Source organism: Hemiscyllium ocellatum, chromosome 13, assembly GCF_020745735.1.
Source record: "Hemiscyllium ocellatum isolate sHemOce1 chromosome 13, sHemOce1.pat.X.cur, whole genome shotgun sequence".
In the NCBI taxonomy this organism is placed as follows: domain Eukaryota; kingdom Metazoa; phylum Chordata; class Chondrichthyes; order Orectolobiformes; family Hemiscylliidae; genus Hemiscyllium; species Hemiscyllium ocellatum.
The window spans coordinates 55,175,870-55,202,224 of NC_083413.1; the positions used below are offsets into that span (position 1 = coordinate 55,175,870).

Sequence of the window (26,355 nt, forward strand, 5' to 3'; positions counted from 1 at the left end):
TTTCCAGCAACACATTTTTCAGTACTTTTTTACTGACAACACCCTCATGCACTGTCCTTAGCCCAACCTCCTTCAGTTGCTTCAATGACCTTCCTTCCCTCATTAAGGTCAGAACTGTGGATGTTCAGCACCAATCATAGCCACTCAGACATCAACGCAGTCCACGTTCACATGCAGTAAGCCCACTCCATAGCAATCTCCAACAAGAGAATCTAACCATCACCTCTTGACATTCCATGCCATTACTATGAGCTGAATCCTCCATTATCAACATCCTGGGGGTTACCATTTGACCAGAAATTGAATTGTATTAGTCCTCTTTAAAAACTGTGGTTACAAAACCAGGTCAGAGGATCGGAATCCTGGAGTGGGTAACTCACTCCCTAACTCGCCAAAGCTTGTCCACCATCTACAAGACACAGGTCAGGACTATGAAAGAATATTCCCTACTTTTTTGAATGAGTGCACCTCCAACACAATGAAGCTCAACGTCACCTAAGACAAAGCAGCCTGTAGGTTTGGCATCATATACACAAACACACATCCACCAACAGTATTCTTTAGCAACAGTGTACCATCTACAAGATGCACTGCATAAAAATTCACCAAGGTTCCTTGAGACAGCACCTTCAAAACCCATGACCATTATAGTCAAGAAGGACTAGGACAGTAAATACATGGCAACGCCACCACCTGCCTCCCAAGCCACATACCATCCTGACTTGGAAATATAATCACCATTCCTTCAATGTCACTGGATAAAAATCCTGGAACTCCTTTCCTAATGACATTGTGGGTCTGCCTACACCAAATGGACCACAGTGCTTCAAAAGCAACTAGGGATCGGCAATAAAAACTGGCTGAACTTGTGATTCCCACATTCTGAAAGTGATTTGTTTAAAATCCTGTAGATTTGGGGGTAAAGGACATCCATTCGCATCACTGCCACACATGTTCCCAACTTCAGGAATTTGACAAGGATTCTGGGTTACTGAAGATGGAGGATGGGAAAAAGGTCTGGCTTTTCTTTTCTTTTCGTACTTTAGGTGCTGGAGGTGATTTCCTCAAATTCTAAGAGCAGCAATTACTGTTTTATATGCTGTGACATTGTTTTGGAACTTTGGGGGAAAAGACCGACACAACAGCAGTTTTAAAAGGGAGAAGAACAGACAAAGGAGGCACATGGTTAGGTCTGTGCAGGAGAGAGTGAGAGAGAACACACACCACAGTGTATCTGCACAGTTAGATTTACATTAGATTAGGTTCCCTCCAGTGTGAAAACAGGCCCTTCAGCCCATTAAGTCCACATCAACCCTCTGAAGAGTAACCCACCCAGACCCAATTCCCTCTGACTAATGCACCTAACACTATGGGCAATTTAGCATGACCTGCACATCTTTGGACTGTGGGAGGAAACCCATGCAAACACTGGGAGACTGAGCAAACTCCATCCAGTCATCTGAGGCTGAAATCAAACCTGGGACCCTGGTGATTACTGCCTTTGCTGTTTTGAATTCATGTTTCGCTGGACATCGGAGTGTGTGTGGGAAAACTAATAAACAGTGAAATTTACAACTGAACTTGGAGGAATTGTTTGGGTGGAGTTCACAGCACAGAAACTGATAAGTGAATTGTTTTTAAGTGTGGCCTACAGAAAGTCTGCAGTAGTGAGAAGAGTGGATTCTTTCTTGATTATGTTTTTTGAGATGTCTCTTGACTAAAGTTTAAATTTATAGTTATGGCTTATTTTATCCGGGGCAGGGTTTTATAGAAGAATAAGACTGTTATTTTCTGGGTCTGTAGATTGTGAAGGAGCAAAAATGGCCTTTAGTAGAGTAATGTGTGCTTCTTGTCAGATGTGGAAGTTTAGGGGTCACTGTGGATTATATCTGCAACAAATGCTGTTGGTTGCGAATTTTATCAGATCAAATGGATCGGTTACAGAGACCCAAGCAATGAGGCATGTGCAACAGCGTCAGTATGTGATAGATGGCAGTTTTATAGGAAGGTGGGAAAGTCTCAGATACAGTCATACAGATGGGTTAACTCCAGGAAAGGTAAGAGAGGCAGGCAGCTAGTGCAGGAGTCTTCTGTGGCTATTCCCATTTCAAACAAGTATACTGTTTTGGAAAATGTAGGGGATTCTCAGGGGAATGTAGCATGAACAGTCAAATTTCTGATATTGAGACTGCCTCTAATGCAACGAGGGGTACGTTGGGTTCCAAGAGATCAAATATGTTGGGGGATTGTCTAGTCTGAGGTACAGACAGACTTTTCTGTGGCCAGCAGTGAAAAAGCAGAATGGTGTATTGTTTCCCTGGTGCCAGGATCAAGGATATCTCAGAGGGTGCAGAATGTTCTCCGGGGGAGTGGGGCCAGCAAGAGGAAAAGGCTGAGATTCTGAAGGGAGATTAGAGAGTTAGGCAGGAATTTAAAAAGGAGATACTCTGGAGTAGTAATATCTGGATTACTCCCGGTGCTGCAAGCTAGTGTGGGCAGGAATAGGAGGACAGAGCAGATGAATGTATGGCTGTGAAATTGGTGTATGGGAGAAGTATTCACATTTTTTGAATCATTGGAATCTTTTTTGGGGTAGAAGTGACCTGTGCAATCAGTCCTCCTTGTACCTAAATTGGAAGGGGTCTAATATACTGGCAGGGAGATGTCCTAGAGCTGCTCAGGAGGATTTAAACCAGTAAGGTGCAGGGTGGGAGCCAGGGAGACAGTGAGGAAAGAGATCAATCTGAGACTGGTACAGCTGAGAACAGAAGAGAGTCAGTCAGAGCAGGCAGGGACAAGGTAGGACTGACAAATTAAACTGCATTTATTTCAATGCAAGAGGCCCAACAGGGAAAACAGATGAACTCGGGGCATGGTTAGGAACATGGAACTGGGATATCATAGCAATTTCTGGATTATTGGTGCTGGAAGAGCACAGCAGTTCAGGCAGCATCCAAGGAGCAGTAAAATCGTACTGCTCCTCTGATGCTGCCTGAACTGCTGTGCCCTTCCAGCACCACTAATCCAGAAACTGGTTTCCAGCATCTGCAGTCCTATTCCTTATCAAAAACACCACTTCCCCTCCTCTCTTACAGCTGTACTGAGGGAGAATATTCCTAGAAATACATCCAGGGATGTTATTTGGTTGGAACTGAGAAATAAGAAAGGGGTAATCACCTTTATTGGGATTGAACTAAAGACCCCCTAATAGAGGGAGATCTCAGCTATCTGTAAGGATAATAGGGTGGTGATGGTAGGAGATTTTAACTTTCCAAACATAGACTGGGACTGCCATAGTGTTAAGTGCGTACAAGAAAACTTTGATTCAATATGTGGATGTACCCACTAAAGAAGGTGCAAAACTTGACCGACTCTTGGGAAATAAGGCAGGGCAGGTGACTGAGGTGTCAATGACCATAATTCTATTAGATTTAAAATAGTGATGGGAAAGGATAGACCAGATCTAAAAGTTGAATTCTAAATTGGAGAAAGGCCAATTTTGACAGTATTCAAAAGCTGACTGGGGACAGATATTCGCAGGTAAAGGGATGGCTGGAAACTGGTAAGTCTTCAGAAATGAGATCAAGAATCCACAGAAAGTACATCACTAGTAGATATAGAGAATGCTGGATGACGAAAGAAATTGAGGGTTTGGTTAAGAAAAAGAAGGAAGCATGTGTTGGGTATAGGCAGGATAAATCGAGTGAATCCATAGAGTATAAAGGCAGTAGGAGTATACTTAAGAAGGAAATCAGTAGGGTAAAAATGGGACATAGCTTTGGCAAATAGGGTTAAGGAGAATCCAAAAGGAGTTTACAAATACATTAATGACAACTGGGTAACGAGGGAGAGAATAAGGTCCCTCAAAGATCAGAAAGACAGCCTTTCTGTGGACCTGCAGAAAATGGGGGAGATACTAAATGAGTATTTTTACATCAGTATTTACTGTGGAAAGGGATATGGAAGATATAGAATGTAGGAAAATAGATGGTGACATCTTGCAAAATGTCCATATGACAGAGGAAGAAATGTCTTGAAATGCATAAAGGTGGATAAATCCCCAGGACCTGATCAGGTGTACCCTAGAACTCTGTGGGAAGCTAAGAGAAGTGATTGCTAGGCCTCTTGCTGAGATATTTGTATATCGATAGTCACAGGTGAGGTGCCGGAAGACTGGAGATTGTTTGTTTGTTTCAGAAGGGTGGTAAGGACAAGCCAGGGAACTATAGACCATTGAGCCTGATGTCAGTGGTGGGCAAGTTGTTGGAGGAAATCCTGAGGTACAGGATGTACATGCATTTGGAAAGGCAAGGATTGATTCGGGATAGTCAACATGGTTTTGTGCGTGGGAAATCATGTCTCACAAACTTGATTGTTCCTTCTTTAAAAAACTCAGAGGATTGAGGGTAGAGCAGTAGATATGATCTCTGTGGACTTCAATAAGGTGTCTGACAAGGTTCCCCATGTGAAACTGGTTAGCAAGGTTAAATCTCGCTGAGTACAGGGAGAACTAGCCAGTTGGATACAGAACTGGCTCAAAGGTAGTAGGCAGAAGGTGGTGGTGGTGGTGGTGGTGGAAGGTTGTTTTTCAGACTGGAGGTCTGTGACCAGTGGAGTACCACAAGGATCAATGCTGGGTCCTTTTACTTTTTGTAATTTATATAAATGATTTGGATGGGAGCATTAGAGGTACAGTTAGTAAGTTTGCAGATGACACCAAAATTGGAGGTGTAGTGGACAGCGAAGAAGGTTACCTCAGATTACAACAGGATCTTCATCAAATGGGCCAATACGCTGAGAAGTGGCAGATGGAGTTTAATTCAGATAAATGTGAGGTGCTGCACTTTGGGAAAGTAAATCTTAGCAGGACTTATACACTTAATGGTAATGTCCTAGGGACTGTTGCTGAACAAAGAGACCCTTGGAGTGCAGGTTCCTAGCTCCTTGAAAGTGGAGTCGCAGGTAGAAAGATAGGATAATGAAGATGGAGTTTGGTATGCTTTCTCTTCTTGGTTAGCGTACTGAGTACAGGAGTTGGGAGGTCATGTTGCAGCTTTACAGGACATTGGTTGGGCCACTGTTGGAATATTGGGTGCAATTCTGGTCTCCTTCCTATCGGAAAGATGTTGTGAAACGTGAAAGGGTTCAGAAAAGATTTACAAGGATGTTGCCAGGGTTGGAGGATTTGAGCTATAGGAAGAGGCTGAACAGGCTGGACTGTTTTCCATGGCGCATCGGAGACTGAGGGGTGACCTTTTTATAGAGGTTTAAAATTGAAGAGCATGGATAGGGTAAATAGACAAAGTCTTTTCTCTGGGGTTGGGGAGTCCAGACTGGAGGGCATAGGTTTAAGGTGAGAGGGGATAGATATGAGACCTACCGGGCAACTTTTTCACAGACAGTGGTACGTGTCTGGAATGCGCTGCCAGAGGAAGTGGTGGAGGTTGGTACAATTGCAACATTATTTGGATGGGTGTATGAATAGGAAGGGTTTGGAGGGATATGGGCTGCCTGCTGGCAGGTGGGACTAGATTGGGTTGGGATATTTGTATGGCATGGATGAATTGGACCAAAAGGTTTACTTCTGTGCTGTACATCTCTGACTGTAGTGGAAACATCATCTCTGTATTCAGGTATCTGTGTAGTATAAGTTTTCAATCAGACTCCCTCCGCAACGTTCTAAACTCCATTGAGTACCGACCCAGTGTCCTCAACCACTCCTCATGTAACAAGACCTTCATTCCCAGGATCATTCTTGTACACCTCCTCTGGATCCCCCTCTAAGACCAGCACATCCTTCCTTTGAGAGCAGTTTTGGGCCCTGCAATGTCCCAAATGCAGTTTGACCAGAGCCTTATACAGTTTCTGCAGTACATCTTTGCTCTTTTATTCTAGCTTTTTTGAAATGAATGCTAACATTGCATTTGCCTTCCTTATTGCCAACTGAACTAGAATGCTAACCTTAAGAGAATTCTGAATCGGGACTCCCAAGTCCTTTTTTGCGCTTCAGATTTCCAAACCCTTCCCATTTTGGAAAATAGTCTACACCTTTTTTTCCTATCAAGTGCATAACCTCCCACTTTCCCAAATTTGTATTATGTTTACCTATCCAAGTCCTTCTGCAGCTTGTCTGCTTCCTCAACACAACCTGTCCCCCCCAGTATTTTTATATCCTCTGTAAACCTAGCAATAATGCCCTCCATTTCGTCATCTAAAATGAAGTTAGTGTATAACGTGAATAGTAATGTTCACAAAATTGACTCTTGCGGAACTCTACTAGTTGCCATCCTGTAAAAGATGCCTTGATCCCTACTCTCTGCCTTCTGCCCGTCAGCCATTCCTCTATCCATGCCAGTACCTTGCCCCTAATACCATGGACCCATCTTATTGAGCAGGCTCCTGCACGACATTTTGTCAAAGGCCTTTTAGAGATCCATCCACTGGTTCTCCTTTGTCTAACTTGATTGTTACCTCCTCTAAGAAATCTAACAGATTCATTAGGCATGGCCTCCACTTGACAAAGATATGCTGTCTCAGCCCAACTTTATCATGTACTCTGCAATCTCACTCTTAATAATGGATAAAATATTACCAATGACCAAAGTCAGACTAACTAGCCTTGTAGTTTCCTATCTTCTGCCTCCCTTAAACAGGGATGTTACATTAGCCATTTTCCAGACCTCTGGGATTCTTCCTGATGTGTGATTCATGAAAGATCACCACCAATACCTCTGCAATCTCCGGCTATCTCCTTCAGAACTCTGGGGTGTATTGCATCTGGTCTGAGTTATTTATTCACCTTCAGATCTTTCAACTTCCCCAGCACCTGCTCTTTAGTGATAGCCACTACACACACCTCTGCCCCTGACTTTCTTGAAGTTCTGGTATGCCACTGGTGTCTTCCACAGTGAAAACTTATGCAAAGTACCTTTTTTTAGTTTCTCCACAACATCTTTTGTTCTCTCTATCCACTTCTCCGGCCTCATTTTACAGTGGTCCAATGCCCATTCTAGCTTCTTGCATCATTTTAGAAATCTAACAATAACTCTTGTAATCTTTTCTATTATTAGCTCACTTACTGTTTTATTTCATCTTCTCCCCCACCACCTTTTATTATTGCTTTTTTTTTGTTGTCCTCTGCTGATTTTTCAAGGCTTCCCAATCCTCTGGCTTCTCACTAGTTATCTTGACATTTATATGCTTTTTCTTTAGCTTCTATGTTGTCCTTGACTTCCCTTGTCAGCCATGATTGCCTTATCTTCCCCTTAGGGTAAAAAATGAGGTCTGCAGATGCTGGAGATCACAGCTGAAAATGTGTTGCTGGTTAAAGCACAGCAGGTTAGGCAGCATCCAAGGAACAGGAAATTCGACGTTTCGGGCATAAGCCCTTCATCAGGAATGAGGAGAGTGTGCCAAGCAGGCTAAGATAAAAGGTAGGGAGGAGGGACTTGGGGGAGGGGTGATAGAGATGTGATAGGTGGAAGGAGGTCAAGGTGGGGGTGATAGGCCAGAGTGGGGTGGGGGCGGAGAGGTCAGGAAGAAGATTGCAGGTTAGGAGGGCGGTGCTGAGTTGAGGGAACCGACTGAGACAAGGTGGGGGCAGGGGAAATGAGGAAACTGGAGAAATCTGAGTTCATTCCTTGTGGTTGGAGGGTTCCCAGGAGGAAGATGAGGCGCTCCTCCTCCAGCCGTCGTGTTGTTATGTTCTGCCGGTGGAGGAGTCCAAGGACCTGCATGTCCTCGGTGGAGTGGGAGGGAGAGTTAAAGTGTTGAGCCACGGGGTGGTTGGGTTGGTTGGTCTGGGCGTCCCTGAGGTGTTCTCTGAAGCGTTCCGCAAGTAAGCGGCCAGTCTCCCCAATGTAGAGGAGCTCTGAAGCATTCCGCAAGTAAGTGGCCCGTCTCCCCAATATAGAGGAGCTCTGAAGAGTTCCGCAAGTAAGCGGCCCGTCTCCCCAATATAGAGGAGCTCTGAAGCGTTCCGCAAGTAAGCGGCCCGTCTCCCCAATATCTTCCCCTTAGCATGCTTCCTCTTCCTTGAGATGAATGTCTGCTGTGTCTCCCAAATTTACCCCCAAATATTCCTCCCATTGCTGCTCCACCGTCTTCCCTGCTAGGCTCCCCTCCCAATCAACTCTGAAACACTGGCCAGCTGCTCTCCCAGGTATTTGTAATTACCTTTACTCAACTGTAATATTGCTACATCTGATGCAAGCTTCTCCTCTTAAACTGCCTCCTGTGGATTCCTTCACCTTAAGCTCCCTAATCAATTCAGCCTTATTACACATCACCAAATCCAAAATTATCTGTTCCCTTGTGGGCTTCGCCACAAGCTGCTTTTGAAAAAAGCTCCTAGACATTCCATGAATTCCTTTTTAAGATCTGCTACCAACCTGATTTTCCCAGTTCGCCTGCATACTGAAATCCACCACCACCCCCCCTCCCCGATCACTGTAATAGATCATTCTGACATGCCTTTTCTATCTCTTGATTATTTTCTCCTCTTCTCTATATCTTTGCCAACTGCTAGGAGATCCATATACCCATCAGATCTCTTTTCCTTTATATGGGCTCAACTCTACCCACTCCAATTCTACGCCTTCCAACTCTAAACCACTTTATGCCATTGATTTAAGTTCTTACTAACAAGGCAACACCGCCCTCTCTGAAAATTTACTAAAGACTTATTCATCAGCTGCTTGCAGTATCAGTTTGCTTTAGTTGGTGCTATACTCACCTCTGAGGCACTTTGCAACCTAGATTAATACAAGATTCCATCATGTACTGCAATAGCTTCCAGTTTCACCATGAAGGCTACATGAAGTGCTAGCTCTAAAATTGCACCATCAATCTGGGCAATCTAAATGTGTTTCACTTGACATTTCTGACATTATAGAATCTTGTATAGATCTACAAACTGTATCAAATCCAATTTGATCCTTTCTGATTTATTCCCTGAATGAAATTCGGATATTTATATCATGATAACCGAAAAAAAATAACATCCATTCGATCTGAGACTCCTTCAGAAACTCCTACATTGAAGAGATCAGAAGATTTTTACATCTGGAAGCTTTGGCATTTCATGTATGGATTTGTTTACAGAAATGTTAGACACCTTTTAAGTACCTTGCAGGATTTGTGCAAGTTCTCAGTTAATTCTCTATGCAGAGGCCTGCCACAGAAAGTGAGTAGAATTTCTGGTATCATTTCCCCAGCTGTCTCTGACCCTTGAACCCAACCTAACCGTTGAGTAAAGTATCTAATTAAAGGGACTAATGCATGTTTCTGACATCTGCTGTGACATGAAAAGAATCCTGATTTTAACAGTAAATCCACAGATTGGGGTTCGGCCATCCCTCTGTCAATATTTTATGCTGCACAATTATTATACTGTGAAATCAGACACTGTCACCATGGATTTGCAAAAGGGATAACTTGCTTGACAAATCAACTAGAATGCTTTAAGGATGTAACTAGTAGAGTTGATCTGGGAGCCAATGGATTTGGTTGATTTGGACTTTCCGAAGGCTTTTGACAAAATCCCACATAAGAGACTAATGTGTAAAACTAAAGCACAATAGGATTAGGGTTTTAAGGGGGATTGAAAATTGGTTAGCAGACAAGAAATAAGAATACAACTAAATGGGTCTCTTTCTGAATGGCAGGCATTGATGAATGGAGTTCCAGAGAGATCAAATAAAGAAATTATAAGTTATATTTTTACATAGCAACTGGTGAGAATGTAAAACCTGCTGCCCTACGGAATGGATGGCAATAATTCAGGCCAAATGGCTTGTTTTTATTTATAATGACAGAGTTCCAATAGTATATTGTAATTGCCCTTTTTATTGTGTCCATCCTTGTGGCTAACACACTTACCACATATATGCAGCATAAAAGGGCAATAAATGCTAGTACTTTTTTGTAGAACCAGGAGCACCATTGCATCTGAATACACTGTAAACACGCTGTGCAGTGGCACTTCAAGTTTGAGACGAACAAGAAAACATCTGTACGCAAGTAATCTGATCAGCCTGAAACTGCATTGTGAGCAATCTCCTCAAACCAGTTAAACCAGAAGAGTTTCACTTCAGTTGATTTTTGAATACCACAGTGATTTAATCTGCATTCAACTGAAACTTTTGTTGGTGTGTGTATGAGAATGACATTTGCCAAAAGTAATTCGGTGGTTCTGTTTTCATGAATTTAATGCAATTTTATTCTAATTTCTGGATTTACTTGCTAATGTGCATATTCCCATGTGAATAACTTTTTTTTTTAAATTCTCAAGGTATCAGTTAATTCCAGAAATTATCTGCCAAGTAGCACATTCATCCATTCTGCCTTCTAATGTATCTTATATTGACAAATGATTCTATTTGTATCACATCACTCAATCAATTTACAATATAGCAAATATCATTGCCTATTGTTTGCTCTCCTGTTAAATTGAAGAGCAAAATATTCTCCATATATAGCATACATTATGTGGACTTGTGAAACACACTTTGTATCCCATGAATAGACTAATGTCAAAACTCTCAATGCTTGGCAAATGGACTATGACCAAACGATGGGATAGAAATTCTACCAAACATAAACTTAAGAAAAATATATGTTAATCCATTGATTGCCAATAAGCACTGGGATGGAAACTCAGTTCTTCATATTTTACATTGCAATGCTAAAGCAAATTCTCATAATACAGTAAACTCTAGTCAAATGTCAGACCTCTCGCTATACTGCTACCCCAAATACTAAAACAAGCAATTGAAATGAATATACATTTTAAATACAAATTCTACTCCCTCTATCATTACATATAATTCGCTATATCTCCATCCTCCCTTAGGTGAAAGATCACTGACCTGAATCATCATTTTTGTTTCTTTCTCCACAAATGCAGCCTGACCTGTGTATTTTGACTAATTCCTGTTTTAGTCTGATTTCTGGCTTCTGCAGTAGCTTGGTTTTTGTGTGAATAAAGTCCCCTTAAGTAAATATTTCGATGTTTGTTTGGAAGGATTTAAAATGAACCTGGTAAAAGTCAATAGATGGAAATAAATTTAAAAGTTTGTTGTTTTCCTTTTTTTGTGTTTTTTTTAGAAGTTGTTAAAGGACGAACTACTTCAAAATGTTTGTATTTTGAACTTTTCCAAAAACCGTCACAAGAAATGTACTTTAAGTGAAATAGCAGCTTTTAACATAACATTGACATCTCACTGATGCCCAGAAATAGTAAAGATTATTGAACTGTCAGGGAATATGGAATCATGGGAGATGCCATTGTGAATGTTTTATGGTCCGCTATTTCAATTTGCATGAAATGTGGAATTGAAATCAACCTGAAAATGGTTTTAAATTGGGTATCCAGTGATAAAATACTTATCTAGAAATATATTTCTATTTTTAACATGAGTGCAAAATTGGTAACCAGTGCATAGTAAATAAAATTGCCCTTTTTAAAAAGTCAGGCACTTGTAAACAATCATTTAGTATTGAATCATAAAACACAGAAAACCATTTCACTCATCATTCCTACCTCTGAATTACCAATTTGTCCCATTCTCCACTTTTACCAGAGCTCTGTAACCATTACCATCATCAGAAGGTCACTTTACCTGACAAAGGAGCAGTGTTATGAAAGCTTGTGATTTCAAATAAACCATAACCTGGTGTTGTGACTTTTGACTTTGTCCACCTCCATCCAATATCGGCACTTTCACAATACCATTGCCATAAGGAGAGACCTAAATCCCTTTTGAAAGCTGCTATTGAATCTACTTCATTGATTTTCATGTTTTACTTCACTCAATGAAAAATATTTTCCTTATGTCAAAACTCAGGTTATCAAACTTCTCATTAGTGTAGTTTCTCCATAACTATTGTCAAAAGCCCTCTATTTTGAACACCTCCATTAAATGCCCTCTTACTTTCCCTGTGCTGAGAAGAACCAATCCCAGATTCTTTAGTCTCTCCACATCAATGAAAGCCTTAATTCCTGATTCTATTCAATCTCCTTTCCCTGACATCTCTTGCCATTCCTTTCTGAAGAATTGGACACAGCATTTTTAGATAAGATATAACCAGTAATTTTATAAATGGTTCTCAAATAAATGTATGCGATAGGAGCAGATGTAGGCCATTCGATCTTCAAGCCTGCCATGCCATTCAATAAACTCATGGCTGATCTGTTTCTGACACTTAGATTATGCAGTATGTTTTTATAGTAAAGGATCCTTTTCAAAAAGTTCAATGTACTGTTTGTTTCCATGCCAATTTTAAAATTGAACTGAAAGAATGACCCTGATTTTCCAGTGGTGTGCCATTTCAATACACCTTCTTGCAATCCTATGCTAACATTTCTGCCTTAGACCTACTACAATGCTCCAGCAGAGCCCAACACAAGCTGGAGAAACAGTACATCATTTTCCACTTCGGGACTGAACATAGTTATAGAGTCAAACAGCATGGACATAGACCATGTATTGATCAGACATCCCAATCTGACCTAGTCTCATTGCCAGCACTTTGCCCTTTAAAATGTTATATTTATATTTGCCTCACCACTTCCTCTGGCAGCTCATTCCAAACACACACCATCCTCTGCCTGAAAATGTTACCACTCAGCTCCTATTTAAAATCATTCCCTTCCCATGTCAGATCAATAACACTTTTTCTTTCATTTTAATTACACTCTCTCCTGTATCCCCAGTTTTTGCTGGTATATGTTCTCTCTTAGCAGAGCAGATCTATTTTCAACTATTCACACATACCATTAATATCTGTATGTCTCTTCTACTATCATTGGTACTCCAATTGTCTTTTTCTCTGGGCACCCTCATTATCTTATGCCCAACATCAACTCTCCTGCTCCTCAGATGCTGCCTGACCGGCTGTGCTTTTCCAGCACCACTCTTCGACCCTGAGCTCCAGCATCTGCAGTCCTCACTTTTCTCCCACTCTCATTATCTGTTGCACTCCCTCTGTCATATAAAAAACCATAATTTCAGTTCTGAAGAAGAGTCAAATTGAATACAAAATGTTAACTTTTTTTCCCTCTGGCTGTTCTTTCAGGTTTTTCCCGCCACATTACTATTCTTTTATTAAAATTGTACCATTTAGATTATACCAATCCCTCAGTTCCACAATTACACATGTGCGAAAAATTTAATCTGCCACTCGTCTGCCAATTTTACCAGTCTGTATCCTCCTGAAGTCTGCCATTATTCTATCCTCTTCCCTAAATACTACCATCTCACTAATTCTCTGTAAACTTTGAAACTACATCCTCTGTACCCAAGTCCTGATCATTTATACACATTTAAAACTTGTGACCCTAATATCTATAACTGGCAGGCTCAAAGGTGTAGTTTCCACTAGTTTTAAAGATGACCCTTTCCTCTCCATCTTGCTGCCAATTTGGTACCAAAAACTGCCACTGTTTTCCCTCCTAATTCTCTGACTTGTGATGATCTTGAATGAGTACAAGACAGTAGTCTATGCTTCGGACAACCTTTACAAACAGTGGAAATTTCAGCAGTAAGAATATTTTACTCATCAGATTGAATTATTGCCCGAAATCAATTCTTTGCGCATCATTGCTAATTATACACGGACATGGGATGAGGATTTTTTTCCCCCCCTTAAACTCTGACAGCTACCTAACCTTTCTACATGAACGTTAATGGCCAGGGCATTCCATACACCTGAAGGAACGGTAACGATCTGAGAATTGCAGAGTTTTTAAATACCAGCGTTTTATAATGGCCTATTGTTCCAGTGAAGCCTTACCCCGGAGCAGGGGTGTCACACATATAAATAACAACAGAAAAATCCGACCCATGCGTGTTATGTTCAAGGTTGCCGTATGTTCAGGCTGCAGCAGCAAACCCGCCGCCAAAGCTGATCCACGTGGAGGGACTGCGGACCCGGGAGACTGGAATTGCGGATTCGGGGAGACTGCGAGAACGCGGTACAATCCAGATCGTGGATTGCGGGCAAGGAAGTGGGCGGGGGGGAAGAAGAGAGCAAACCTGGGGCTCGGGAGGGCAAGGGGGTGGAGTGAGACGGTGGCCCCGCGTTTCCTGCAGAGCCGGCAGCAGTAACCCGGTGAGTGGGAGCGGAGACAGCAGCGACCAGGAAGGGGGCTGGGTGAAACCACCGCACTGCATATACGGTGGAGAGACCACGGAAGATGGTTTGCACTGTTAGGTGATGGGGAGGGGGCAGAAGACAGGGAGCGAGAATTGCCAGAGTATGAACAGTTTACTTTAGGTAAAAACAATGACTGCAGATGCTGGAAACCAGATTCTGCATTAGTGGTGCTGGAAGAGCACAGCAGTTCAGGCAGCATCCGAGGAGCAGGAAAATCGATGTTTCGGGCAAAAGCCCTTCATCAGGAATACAGGCAGAGAGCTTACTTTATAGGTGCCGGTGCAGTGGGAAGCGATCCTAAAGGGAGCCCCGAGTTCTGGGCTCCAGTCTCAACTCAGAATTTGACTGAGGTGTTTATAACATGACACAGGCAGGTTGAGTATATAACTTAAAACAAAAACAACCGCGTTTGCTGGAAGTATTAACTTTTGACAGACAGCAATGCAAGGTGGTTAAGACTGTGCGAGATTTCTGGTTGGCCATAGGATGAAGTGGAGCTTCTACATAGCTCGAGATTACAGAATATATGTAAGAATACATGTTGCCATTATAACTCGCACTCTGTGAGCTGTAATGTATCGTTTCCTTCAGTGATTGCTGTATAACTGGTCTGACGTGCAGGGCAAGTGCTCTACCTGATTGTCTGCACATTCTCCACAAGGACCTTGAAACGTGCCAAACTCTACTTATTTAAGTCATTGAATTTGAGACTTTTTTTAGATTCAGCTAACAGCAGTAAGGACCAATATGGCAGCAGACGTGCTACAGGCACACACTCTTGACAATGGTACACGATATGTCTGCTCAGAAAAATGCTCTAGTCCATTTTAAAAGATGTAATAGAAGAGCACTTGGAAGGTATTGACAGGATTGGGCAGAATCAGCCTGGATTTACGAAAGGAAAGTCATGCATGATAAATTTGCTAACATTGTGGGACATAACGAGTAGAGTGGATAAGGGGGAGCCAGTGAATGTGGTTTACATAGATTTTCAGACTTTCAATAAGTTCCCATGTAAGATATCGGAATGTAAAATTAAACCAAATGAGATTGGAGGTTGTGCACTGGAATGGATTGTGAATTCTGACAGGAAACAAAGATTAGAAATAAATGAATCTGTTTCTGAGTGGCAGCAGTCACTAGGAATCAGTGCTTGGACCCCAGCTATTCACAAACTATATTAATGATTTAGTTGAAGAAACCATGTGTCATATCTTCTAGTTTTCAGATGATACAAAGCTGGATGGAAGACTATGCTTGGAGCAACTTGCAGAGAAGCTTCAGTGTGTTAAGTAAGTGGGCATATACATGGTGGATGCAGTATAATATGGATAACTGTGAGATTATCTACTTTGGTAACAAAAACTGGAAGGTGGATTATCTGAATGGTAATAGATTGAGGAATGAGGTTTTGCAATGAGACCTTGGTATCTTGCACTGGAGTCACAGAGATGTACAGCATGGAAACAGACCATTTGGTCCAACTCGTCCATGCTGACCAGATATCCTAACCTAATCCAGTCCCATTAGCCAGCACTTATCCCATACCCCTCTAAACCTTTCCTGTTCATACACCCAACTAGATGCCTTTTAACTGCTGTAATTGTACCAGAATTCACAATTCCTCTGGCAGCTAATTCCACACATGCACCAACCTCTGCATGAAAAAGTTGCCCCTTAGATCTCTTTTCAAATTTTTCCCCCCTCACCCTAAACCTATGCCATCTAGTTCTGGACTCCACCCACCCAGGGAAAAGGCCTTGCCTATTTACCCTATCCATTCCCCTCATGATTTTATAAACCTTTAAAAGGTCACCCCTCTTCCCCACCCCCACCCCCCACTCCAGGGAAAAAAGCCGCAACCTATTCAGTCTCTCTCTACAGCTCAAATCCTCCAACCCTAGCAACATCCTTGTAAATGAATCAAGTTTCACAACATCGTTCCAATAGGCAGGAGACCAGAATTGCATACAGTATTCCAAAAGTAGCCTAATCAATGTCCTGTACTGCCACAACATGACCTCCCAAATCCTATACTCAATGCTGTGACCAATGAAGGAAAGAATACCAAATGCCTTCTTCATTATCCTATCTACCTGTGACTCCACTTTGCACTCCAGGGTCTCCTGTTCAGCAACATTTCCCAGGACCTTACCATTAAATGTATGAGTCCTGCTCTGATTTACCTTTTCAAAATGTAGCACCTCACATTTATCTAAATTAAACTCCATCTGCCACTCCGCAGCCCATTGGCACATCTGATCAACATCCCTTTGTAATGAGGTAACCATCGCTGTCCACTATACCTCCAACTAACTGCTGAAAGTAAGCATGCAGGTGCATCAGGCAATGGAGAAAGTAAATGGTATGTCTGGCTTTATGGTGAAAGGATATGAGTACAAGAGAAGAGAATGTCTTGCTGCAATTGTACTGTTCATTGTTGAGACCACACCTGGCGTATTGTGTGTACTTTTGGTTCCTTTCTCTGAAGAAGGATGTTCTAAAACTATTGAGGGAGTGCAAACATTCACCATACTAATTCCTAGAATGTCAGGAGTGATAGACAAAGAGGGATTGGATAAGTAAGGACTATATTCATTAGAGCTTAGAAGAATGAGGGGTGATCTCATCAACCTATAAAATTCTAACAGGATTAGACAGGGTAGATTCAGGAAGGATGTTTCCACTGACCTGGGAGTCCAGAACCAAGGAGTCATAATGCACAGGTAAGGGATAGACCTTTTATAGGACAGAGATGTGGAGAAATGTCTTCACCTAGGGAGTGATGAACCTGTGGAATTCTCTGTCACAACAAACCATTGACGTCAGAACATCGAAGACTCTCAAGAAAATGCAGACGTAGTTCTTAGGCTAAAAGGATCAAAGGATATGGGGAGAATATTGGAACAGGGTATTGAGTTGGATAATCAGCCATAATCATACTGAATGGCAGTATGGACTCAAGGAGCTGAATGGTCTACTCTGCTCCAATTTATACGCTTTTACTTTTATTATGTCCATAAAAACAAGGTGTACACCAATTTCTACATGATGGTGTTGAATAACTTCTATGAATGTGGTGAGTCTGGCATCCTGCATCAGAATGCCCATTCAATGAGAGCAACATAATCTAAAATGCACTGTAGATTGATATGTGTGTGTGTGTGTGTGTGTGTGTGTGTGTGTGTGTGTGTGTGTGTGTGTAAGGGTAAGTTTTTCAAACTGGAAAGATGTGTAAAGTTCCACATAAGTCTGTATTGGGGGTTACCCTTATTACCTGTATTTGCAAATGACTTGAACTTGGAACGTAAAAAGAAACAACATTTTACTGGCAACAAACGAAGATATGGTAAATTGCTAAAGAATATTAGAGGTCATAAACAAGCATGCAGCTAAGACAGACAATTAATGAGTTCATTTCAGTGTAGAAAATGTCAAATAATGTATTTTGGAAGTCAGGGTAAAATGTTTGGAAAGATTCAAAATGGATTAGAATAATCTAAACATATAGTTGCACATGTTATTAAAGAAAACCATTTCAGCAAAGTCCTGGAAGTTTGATTTCATGGCACAAGCTCCCAAAACCAATGTAGATGTGTACATAGTTGGAATGTGGTATACTTGGACATTCTAGTTATAAGGATTATATAAAAGTAATACGAAAGCCAAAATGTAAATTTTCTATAAAGTTACTAAAGGGTAAAATCTAAAAAGAAATGACTTGTTCTTTTGAGTTGCAGTCTTGACTGTCTCTGGTGTCCAATCTAATATCATGTACTTTTAGACTTTCATAGAATATTGAACTGTAAAGCAAAGGAACAGGCCCTTCTGCCCATGATATTGTACTGAACATGACACCAGATTAAACTAATTCCTTCTGCCTGCCCTTGGTCCTTATCCCTCTATTCCTTGAATGCCCTTGTGCTTATCTAAAAGTCCCTTTAATGGCCCTCTCATATCTGTCTCCATCACCAGCCCTGGCAGCCCATTCCAGATTCCTACCACTCTCTATGTAAAAAAACTTGCCCCTCACATTTCCTTTGAACTTCCCCCCTCACCTTAAATGCATGCCCCTAGTATTAGATATCTAAACTGTGGGAAAAAGATTCTGACCGTCATATTCATGCTGAAATTTCCCATCACTGCAGGATCATGCTGTAATGCAAAAACATCCTCTTTGTTTCTGTACCTCTAGGCGCCAGCTGAAAATCCTTACCCTTTCATCCACCTTCACCTCAAACAAACACAAGGAACTTTGCCACTGAAATTGAAACTTCGGTTTATCTGTCTTTTCTCCATTTGTTCGTTTTCATCCACCAGACCAAACTCCTCAAGCCTTAGCCCAGAACTCACTCTCTGTAAAATTTCCTTTCTATCTGTTCTCATTCCTTTTCCAAACTCAAATTGTGTCGGTGACCAATCTACTGTTCCACTTCAACTTCATACTGACCACACAGTTTCTCATCTGGTCACCCATGTTGGCTGGTGGAGTTGACAGTTATTCTTCTAAAATACACTGCTCCTCCTCATAAAATCTGCTGCCACCACCCTACCTCAAAATGACTGGCATTGACTCCATTTATTGTTGTAACTTACTGCCTTTTGCTAACCTCCTTTTCCTCTGCAATGTCCTGGAATGTACCAGTCCCTTCAACAGTAACAAATTCTCCTTGACCTACATGAGTGAAACCGTTGACATATCTGATCATGCCATTGTCTTGTATCATCAGCTATTTGGAATTGCACTTTGTTTGATTCCATCTTTGTGGGCGGCACGGTGGCACAGTGGTTAGCACTGCTGCCTCACAGCGCCAGAGACCCGGGTTCAATTCCTGCCTCAGGCGACTGACTGTGTGGAGTTTGCACGTTCTCCCCGTATCTGCGTGAGTTTCCTCCGGGTGCTCCAGTTTCCTCCCACAGTCACAAAGATGTGCGGGTCAGGTGAATTGGCCATGCTTAATTGCCCGTAGTGTTAGGTAAGGGATAAATGTCGGGTTATGGTGAGTTGCGCTTCGGCGGGTCGGTGTGGACTTGTTGGGCCGAAGGGCCTGTTTCCACACTGTAAGTAATCTAATCTAATCTTAATCCATCCAGAGATTAACATTTAATTCTTTCCCCTTTCTCACCCTGTCTCTTTGTCTTCCACATGGATCTATCCTTAGCACTCTCATAGTAGACTTGATGGACTGAATTGCCTAATTTCTGCTGCTAGGTCTTATGGTCTTATGTTTCATTTACATGCTGCCTCTTTGCAATAGCTGAAAACTCAGTATCAGTTCCTACATGGAGGCTGACATCACCTGCTGTACCTTGCCTGTCTCTAGTACTATGTAAGCAAATATTTCCTGCAACTTAATGTTGGAAAGACTAAAGTTACTGTGTTCTACTCAATAAAAATTCTGTTCCCTGTCTGTTGACTCTTTCCTTTTTCCCGGCAACTGTCTGAGAGGAGGGTGGAGTGGTTAGGTGGAAAGGAAGATAGGCAGGTAGGACAGGTCATGGGGACAGTGCTGAGCTGGAATGACCTGTCCTACCTGCCTATCTTCCTTTCCACCTAACCACTCCACCCTCCTCTCTAACCTATCACCTCCATCCCCACAACCATTCATATATTGTACTCTATGCTACTTTCTCCCCACCCCCACCCCCCTCTCATTTATCTCTCCACCCTGCAGGCTCTCTGCCTCTATTCCTGATGAAGGGCTTTTGCCTGAAATGTCAATTTTCCTGCTCCTTGGATGCTGCCTGACCTGCTGTGCTTTTCCAGCACCACTCTAATCCATGGTTCAAAGGTTCCCTATCTTTAATTCTCCATCCTCTTCTGTTTATCAGCATTATTCCAGCTATTAACTATAAGTCTATGTTTGTGATGTTGAATAATAATTAAATATGTGTGCTGTGATTGGGATTTTTTAAAGAAGTAACCTATTTGGATTGCTGATTGAAATGTCTTGCACAAGTAGTCTACATTTTCTGTAGATAATTTAGGGAATTTGATTTGATAGTGGGACATGTTTCAATCATGCAATAGTAAAACAACAAGGACAAGTGATGTATTTATCTATAACTATGTTTCATAATTGAATTCTGTCTCCATTTAGGTTAGCTCTGCTTTTCACTTAGAGCGAGAGAAATGGATGTGAAAGGTGTGAAGGAAACCCTATCCTGGCTGTATTACCAATACCTCCTTGTTACGTGCAGTTATGTGCTGGAGCCCTGGGAACAAACCGTTTTCAATTCTGTTTTGTTCATCATTGTGTCTATGGTTTTATATACAGCCTACGTCTTCATTCCAATTCACATTCGTCTGGCGCTGGAGTTCTTTTCTGGCCTAGGAGCAGGCCAACCTGAAAGCACAGTTGCCATCATGACTTAACCCACACTAATTTGAAACTTAAGACATTTTTCAATGAGAAAAATCTGTGAATCTAAGGACCCAGTGAAAACTTTGGTTCTTCAACTTACTTTGTGGCTGCAGTCTTATTTCTTATGCACCTCAATCATCTTGTGATCCAAATAAAGTGGTAAATGGCATTACATATAAAAAGAGAAAGCATGTGGTAGCTAAAGTTAGGAATTCACTGACATCAACCGATAGAAATTACAATTCAATGAAACTAACTATAAAAACAGCAACTGGAAGCAATAGCCATGGGGGTCAAATATTTACTCCTACAATCGTGTGTTTGTCTAAATCCAATACCATCATAGTTCACATTCGCAATCTTCTCTATTGTTTAACATAAACCTTTCATTTTAATGCTAGTTTAATTCTAGTTTTTATATAAAGAAAATTTAATTTTCTAAGACATATTTGTGTAAGTGGCTCATCACTTTGACTTTGCCTCAAAAACAGCAAATCTTAAAATTCAAACAAATGTCAATTTATGAGACAATTTCAACACACGAAGTTATAACATAAGAAGTGACAGCTGGGTGCTAAAGCAAAGTTCTGCTTGGTGTTAAATTTAAGGGCTGCTCTATAATGTTCATAGTTACACATAAGGAAGAGTTATTCATATTTATAATCTATAAAGGAACCATTTTCTTGCAATTGAATTGATCCAGTGCTAGGCTGTTTACAAAGAAACTTGAAGCCATTTCAAAAAGTTCTTATTTTGCAGCAATGCATGAAATGTGCTTTCACCTACTATATTAGATAACACTATATTCACGTTATAGTAAATGCCAATGATGCAGTTGGACAAGGATGTTGTAAATGGATACTTTACTAATAAACCACGAAGCAGCATGTCATGCATCTAAAGTCTCTTCAAAGTATTATACTATTGTTTTTACGATTGGTAATAATTGGTAATATAATGAAAAAGGCATTATAAAATAAACATTAACTTTTTGCCTGTATTATAATTCAGGAAAATCAATGGTTGTACATGATTTTTCAATAAAGTTTGATTAAAATATCAATCTCATACTGACAACTTGTTTTGTGTCAAGAGTGTTTTTCTTTATTATAGCTGTGAAAACGCCAAATAGAGGATAAAAATAGTTTTCATTTATGTCTGTTTTTAGAAATCAGTTAAACATCCAACCTAATTACACAGAATCAAAGCACTTTCTCATGGTATTACTGTCTTGAAAAAGCTATGCAATTAGTCCCTCTTTAAAGATATAGAGTAATGCAATATGGAAACAGACCGTTCAGTCCAACTCATCCATGCCAGATTTCCCCAATCAAACTGGTACCATTTGCCTGCATTTTGCCCATATCCCACTAAACCTTCCCTATTCATGTGTCTGTCCAAATGTCTTTTAAATGTTGTAACTGTACCTGGATCTACCACTTTCTATGACAGTTCATTCTATACCCACACATCCTCTGTGTGGAAAAAGTTGCCCCTCAGGTCCGTTTTAGATTTTTCTCCTCTCCCCTTAAAATTATGTCCTCTAGTTTTGAATTTCCCCACCCTAGGGAAAAGACCTTTGCAATTCACTTTACCTATGCCCTCATTATTTGATTAATCTCTATAAGGTCTCACTTCCACCTCCTATGTTCCAGTGAAAAATGTCCCAGCCTATCCAGTCTCTCCTTAGAACTCAAAACCTCCAGTTCCAGTAGCATCCTTATAAATGCTTTTGTGCACCCTCTCCAAATTAATAATGTCCTTCCTGTAGCAGGGTGACCAGCACAGTACACAATACTCCAAAAGTGGCCTCACCAATGTCCTGGACAATTACAACATGGGGGCCTCAACTCCTATATGTAATGGTCTAAGCATTGAAGGCAAGCATGCCAAACGCCTCCTTCACTACCTTGTCTACCTGTGTTACCACTTCCAAGTATTTATGCACTTGAACTTTTAGGTGTCGCTTCTTTAACATTACCCTTAACTCTAAGACCTGCCCCTGTTTGTCTTACCAAAATGTAACACCCCATTTCTTTATTTCCCACATTTAAAGTATACATACTATAGACATATGGCTAACAGCAAAAATCTTAAAGCTTGATGGGAAAAGAAGCCAACCTTGTACAGACGCAGGAGCTATGGATGACATGATTACTGCTTAACAAGCCAGTCTGCTCAGTTGTCCTGTAATAAGGATCTATTTAACATGGAATTGTTGCAAATGTGGTGAAACAAAGGCCTGAATGTGGAACAATGGAGCAGACATCTTCTATGATCAGTACATAATTGAAAAGAGGGGGTCACACATTAAAGGATTTCCACAGCAAAGGAAGGATGGCAAGAAGAACCATAGACATGTATAGATTGTGAACCAAGGTGGGGTGATGTATCATCTCCATAAAATGACATTGCAGATGAGGCATGGAGCATTAAGAACAAAAGGGTAACCAGGGAGAGAATAGAGCCCCTCAGAGATCGGCAAGGCAGCTGATCTGTGTGGAGATGGGGGAGATACTAAACAAGTATTTTGCATCAATGTTTACTGTGGAGAAGGACATGGAATATTTAGAATGTGGGGAAATAGATGGTGATCGCTTGAAACATTCCTCTGTAATGTCTACATGAAACATTCCTCTGTAATGTCTGGATGTCTTGAAACCCATAAAAGTGGATAATTTCCCAGGACATGCTCAGGTGTACCCAAGAACTCTGTGGGAAGCTAGGGAAGCGATTGCTGGATATTTTGCTGAGATATCTGTATCATTGATTGGCACCTCACCTGTGACTATGTCATTGATAGTCACAGGTGAGGTGAGGAAAACTGGAGGTTGGCTAACGTGGTGCCACAATTTAAGAAAGGTTGTAAGGTAAAGCCAGGGAACTATAGACCAGTGAGTCTAGCATCGGTGGTGAGCATGTTATTGGAGGGAATCCTGAGGGATTTACATGTATTTGGAAAGGCAAGGACTGATTAGGGATGGTCAGCATAGCTTTGTGCGTGGGAAAACATGTCTCATGACCTCGATTGAGTTTTTTGAAGAAGTAACAAAGAGGATTGATGAAGGCAGAGCAGTAGCCGTGATCTGTATGGACTTCAGTAAGGTGTTCAACAAGGTTCCTCATGAGAGACTGGTTAACAAGGTTAGATTCCATTGAATACATGGAGAACTAGTCATTTGGATACAGCTCAGGCTCAAAGGTAGAAGACAGAGGGTGATGGTGGAAGGTTGCTTTTCAGACTGGAGACCTGTGACCAGTGGTGTGTCACAAGGATTAGTGCTGGGTCGACTACTTTTCATCATTTATATAAATGATTTGGATGTGAGCGTAAGAGGTATAGTTAGTAAGTTTGCTGATGACACCAAAATTGGATGTGTAGTGGACAGTGGAGAAGGTTACCTCTGATTACAATGGGATCTTGATCAGCTAGGCCAATGGGCTGAGGAAGGGCAGATGGAGTTTAATTTAGATAAATTGAGGTGCTGCATTTTGGGAAAGCAAATCTTAGCAGGACTTATACACTTAATGGTAAGGTCCTAGGGAGTGTTGCTGAACAAAGAAAACTTGGAGTGCAAGTTCATAGCTCCTTGAAAGAGTAGTTGCAGGTAGGTAGAATAGTGAAGAAGGTGTTTGTTATGCTTTCCTTTATTGGTCAGCTCATTGTGTATAGGAGTTGAGTGGTCATGCTGCAGCCGTACAGGACATTGGTTAGGCTACTTTTGGAATATTGTGTGCAATTCTGGTCTCCTTCCTATCGGAAGGATATTGTGAAACTTGAAAGGGTTCAGAAAAGATTTACAATGTTGTTGCCAGGGTTGGAGGATTTGAGCTATAGGGAGAGGCTGAATAGGCTGGGGCTGTTTTCCCTGGAGCATTGGAGGCTAAATGGTGACCTTATAAAGGTTTATAAAATCATAAGGGACATAGATAGGATAAATAGACAAGGTCTTTTCCCTGTGGTGGAGGTGTCCAGAACTAGAGGGCAGAGGTTTAGAATACGAGGGGAATGATGTAAAAGGAACCAAGGGCAACTTTTTCACCTAGAGGGTGATGCATATATGGAATGAGATGCCAGAGGAAGTGACGGAGGCTGGTATAATTACAGTACTTAAAAGGCATCTAGATGGGGATATGAATAGGAAGGGTTGAGAGGGATATGAGCCAAATACTAGCAAATGGGACTAGATTAGGTTGGGATATCTGGTCATCACGGATGAGTTGGACCGAAGGGTCTGTTTCCATGCTGTACATCTCTATGACTCTATGAGTCTATGATACTTGGCTAAATGAAAGTGCTTTGAATTTGGGTGAATTTCAAAAGATAAATGGTGAAGGTCCTCTTGTAGTGCATAGCTAGTGTTCCTTTGGGTTCAAGCCCCACCTACTCCAGGGGTGTGTAATAACACCTCTGACCAGCTAGATTAGAAAGATAAGTTCGTTTATTTTAAATATAGGTAATTAACTTTAATTTCAAGCTAAATTAGTTCTTTAATCCATTAATTAAAAGCTTCTCTGTTTGATTGTGTGTAATTTTAATCACATTTTTGAAATAGGAGACAATTGAATCATTCTCAGATGATGCTGGTTAACTGCACAATTGCTTTGGTCCAGTTCAGAAGCATTGTTTTTTGGGTCTCATTAAAAAGGTGGCAACCTCAGTACTGCTTGGCCAAATGAGCGTCTTTTGGGGTCGGGTGAAAACAGGCAATTATGTGAGACAGTCAGAAAGGCTGAGTGTGGTGCTCAGTCTCTGTCTGGGAAGTTCAGGAATTGATATGACCCCAATGGAAACAGCCAATTATTAAGTGATACATGCAGACTATTTTATTACAGTTTTTAAAGCACAAAATAAAGTAAAGGTAGAGACTTTTGGTTGTAATAGAAGTGTTTAAATTGAAAGAAGATCACTAGCTTATTTAAGTTCTCTTAAAGGAACAGGCAGGCTTGTGAAGCTGGAAGCAAGCGCAGGCAGCCCAGGGCAGCAGTGAGAGCAGGAACAGGCAGCTGGGGGCAGCAGCGAGAACAGGAATAGGCAGCCAAGGGCAGCAGTGAGAGCAGGAACGGGCAGCCCAGAGCAGCAGCAAGAGCAGGAACAGGCAGCCAAGGGCAGCAGTGAGAGCAGGAACAGGCAGCTGGGGGCAGCAGCGAGAGCAGGAACAGGCAGCTGGGGGCAGCAATGAGAGCAGGAACAGGCAGCCCAGGGCAGCAGTAAGAACAGGAACAGGCAGCTGGGGACAGCAGTGAGAGCAGGAACAGGCAGCCCGGACCAGCAGCGAGAACAGGAACAGGCAGCTGGGGGCAGCAGCGAGAGCAGGAACAGGCAACCGGGGGGCAGCAGCGAGAGCAGGAACAGGCAACCGGGGGGCAGCAGCGAGAGCAGGAACAGGCAGCCGGGGCAGCAGCGAGAACAGGAACAGGCAGCGTGGGGTGGCAGTGAGAGCAGGAACAGGCAGCGCGGGGGGCAGCAGCGAGAACAGGAACAGGCAGCTGGGGACAGCAACGAGAACAGGAACAGGCAGCTGGGGGCAGCAGCGACAGCAGGAACAGGCAGCTGGGGCCAGCAGCAAGAAAAGGAACAGGCAGCCGGTAACAGCAGCGACAACAGGAACAGGCAGCTGGGGACAGCAGCGACAGCAGGAACAGGCAGCTGGGGCCAGCAGCGAGAGCAGGAACACGCAGCCCGGGGCAGTAGCAAGAAAAGGAACAGGCAGCCGGTAACAGCAGCGACAACAGGAACGGGCAGCTGGGAGCAGCAGCGACAACAGGAACAGGCAGCCGGGGCAGCAGCGAGAGCAGGAACAGGCAGCCCGGAGCAGCAGCAACAACAGGA

General features: G+C 42.0%; 2 protein-coding genes across 19 annotated transcripts in view; one reads left to right on the forward strand and one right to left on the reverse strand.

Annotated features, from left to right (window-relative positions):
- Positions 1-14,478, reverse strand: part of LOC132821898 (complement C1q and tumor necrosis factor-related protein 9-like) — a 71,729-nt gene extending 57,251 nt beyond the window's left edge. The window contains exon 1 of the mRNA XM_060834826.1: positions 14,424-14,478. The gene's annotated coding sequence lies outside the window, so the exon portion shown is untranslated. The remainder of the gene's footprint in view (positions 1-14,423) is intronic.
- Positions 1-21,599, forward strand: part of sptssb (serine palmitoyltransferase, small subunit B) — a 36,052-nt gene extending 14,453 nt beyond the window's left edge. For 3 of the 18 annotated variants that reach the window (XM_060834831.1, XM_060834834.1, XM_060834835.1), the window contains 2 exons: positions 15,379-15,449; positions 20,259-21,599. In XM_060834831.1, the coding sequence (XP_060690814.1) occupies positions 20,291-20,533 (243 nt within the window). In that variant the 5' untranslated portion in view covers positions 15,379-15,449; positions 20,259-20,290 and the 3' untranslated portion in view covers positions 20,534-21,599. Of the gene's footprint in view, positions 1-911; positions 1,016-13,728; positions 13,976-14,023; positions 14,113-14,181; positions 14,201-15,378; positions 15,450-16,402; positions 16,523-20,258 lie in introns of those variants that run through there. The other 15 variants (XM_060834832.1, XM_060834841.1, XM_060834837.1 and 12 more) reach the window with 14 other exon arrangements.
- The last annotated feature ends 4,756 nt before the right edge of the window (positions 21,600-26,355 follow it).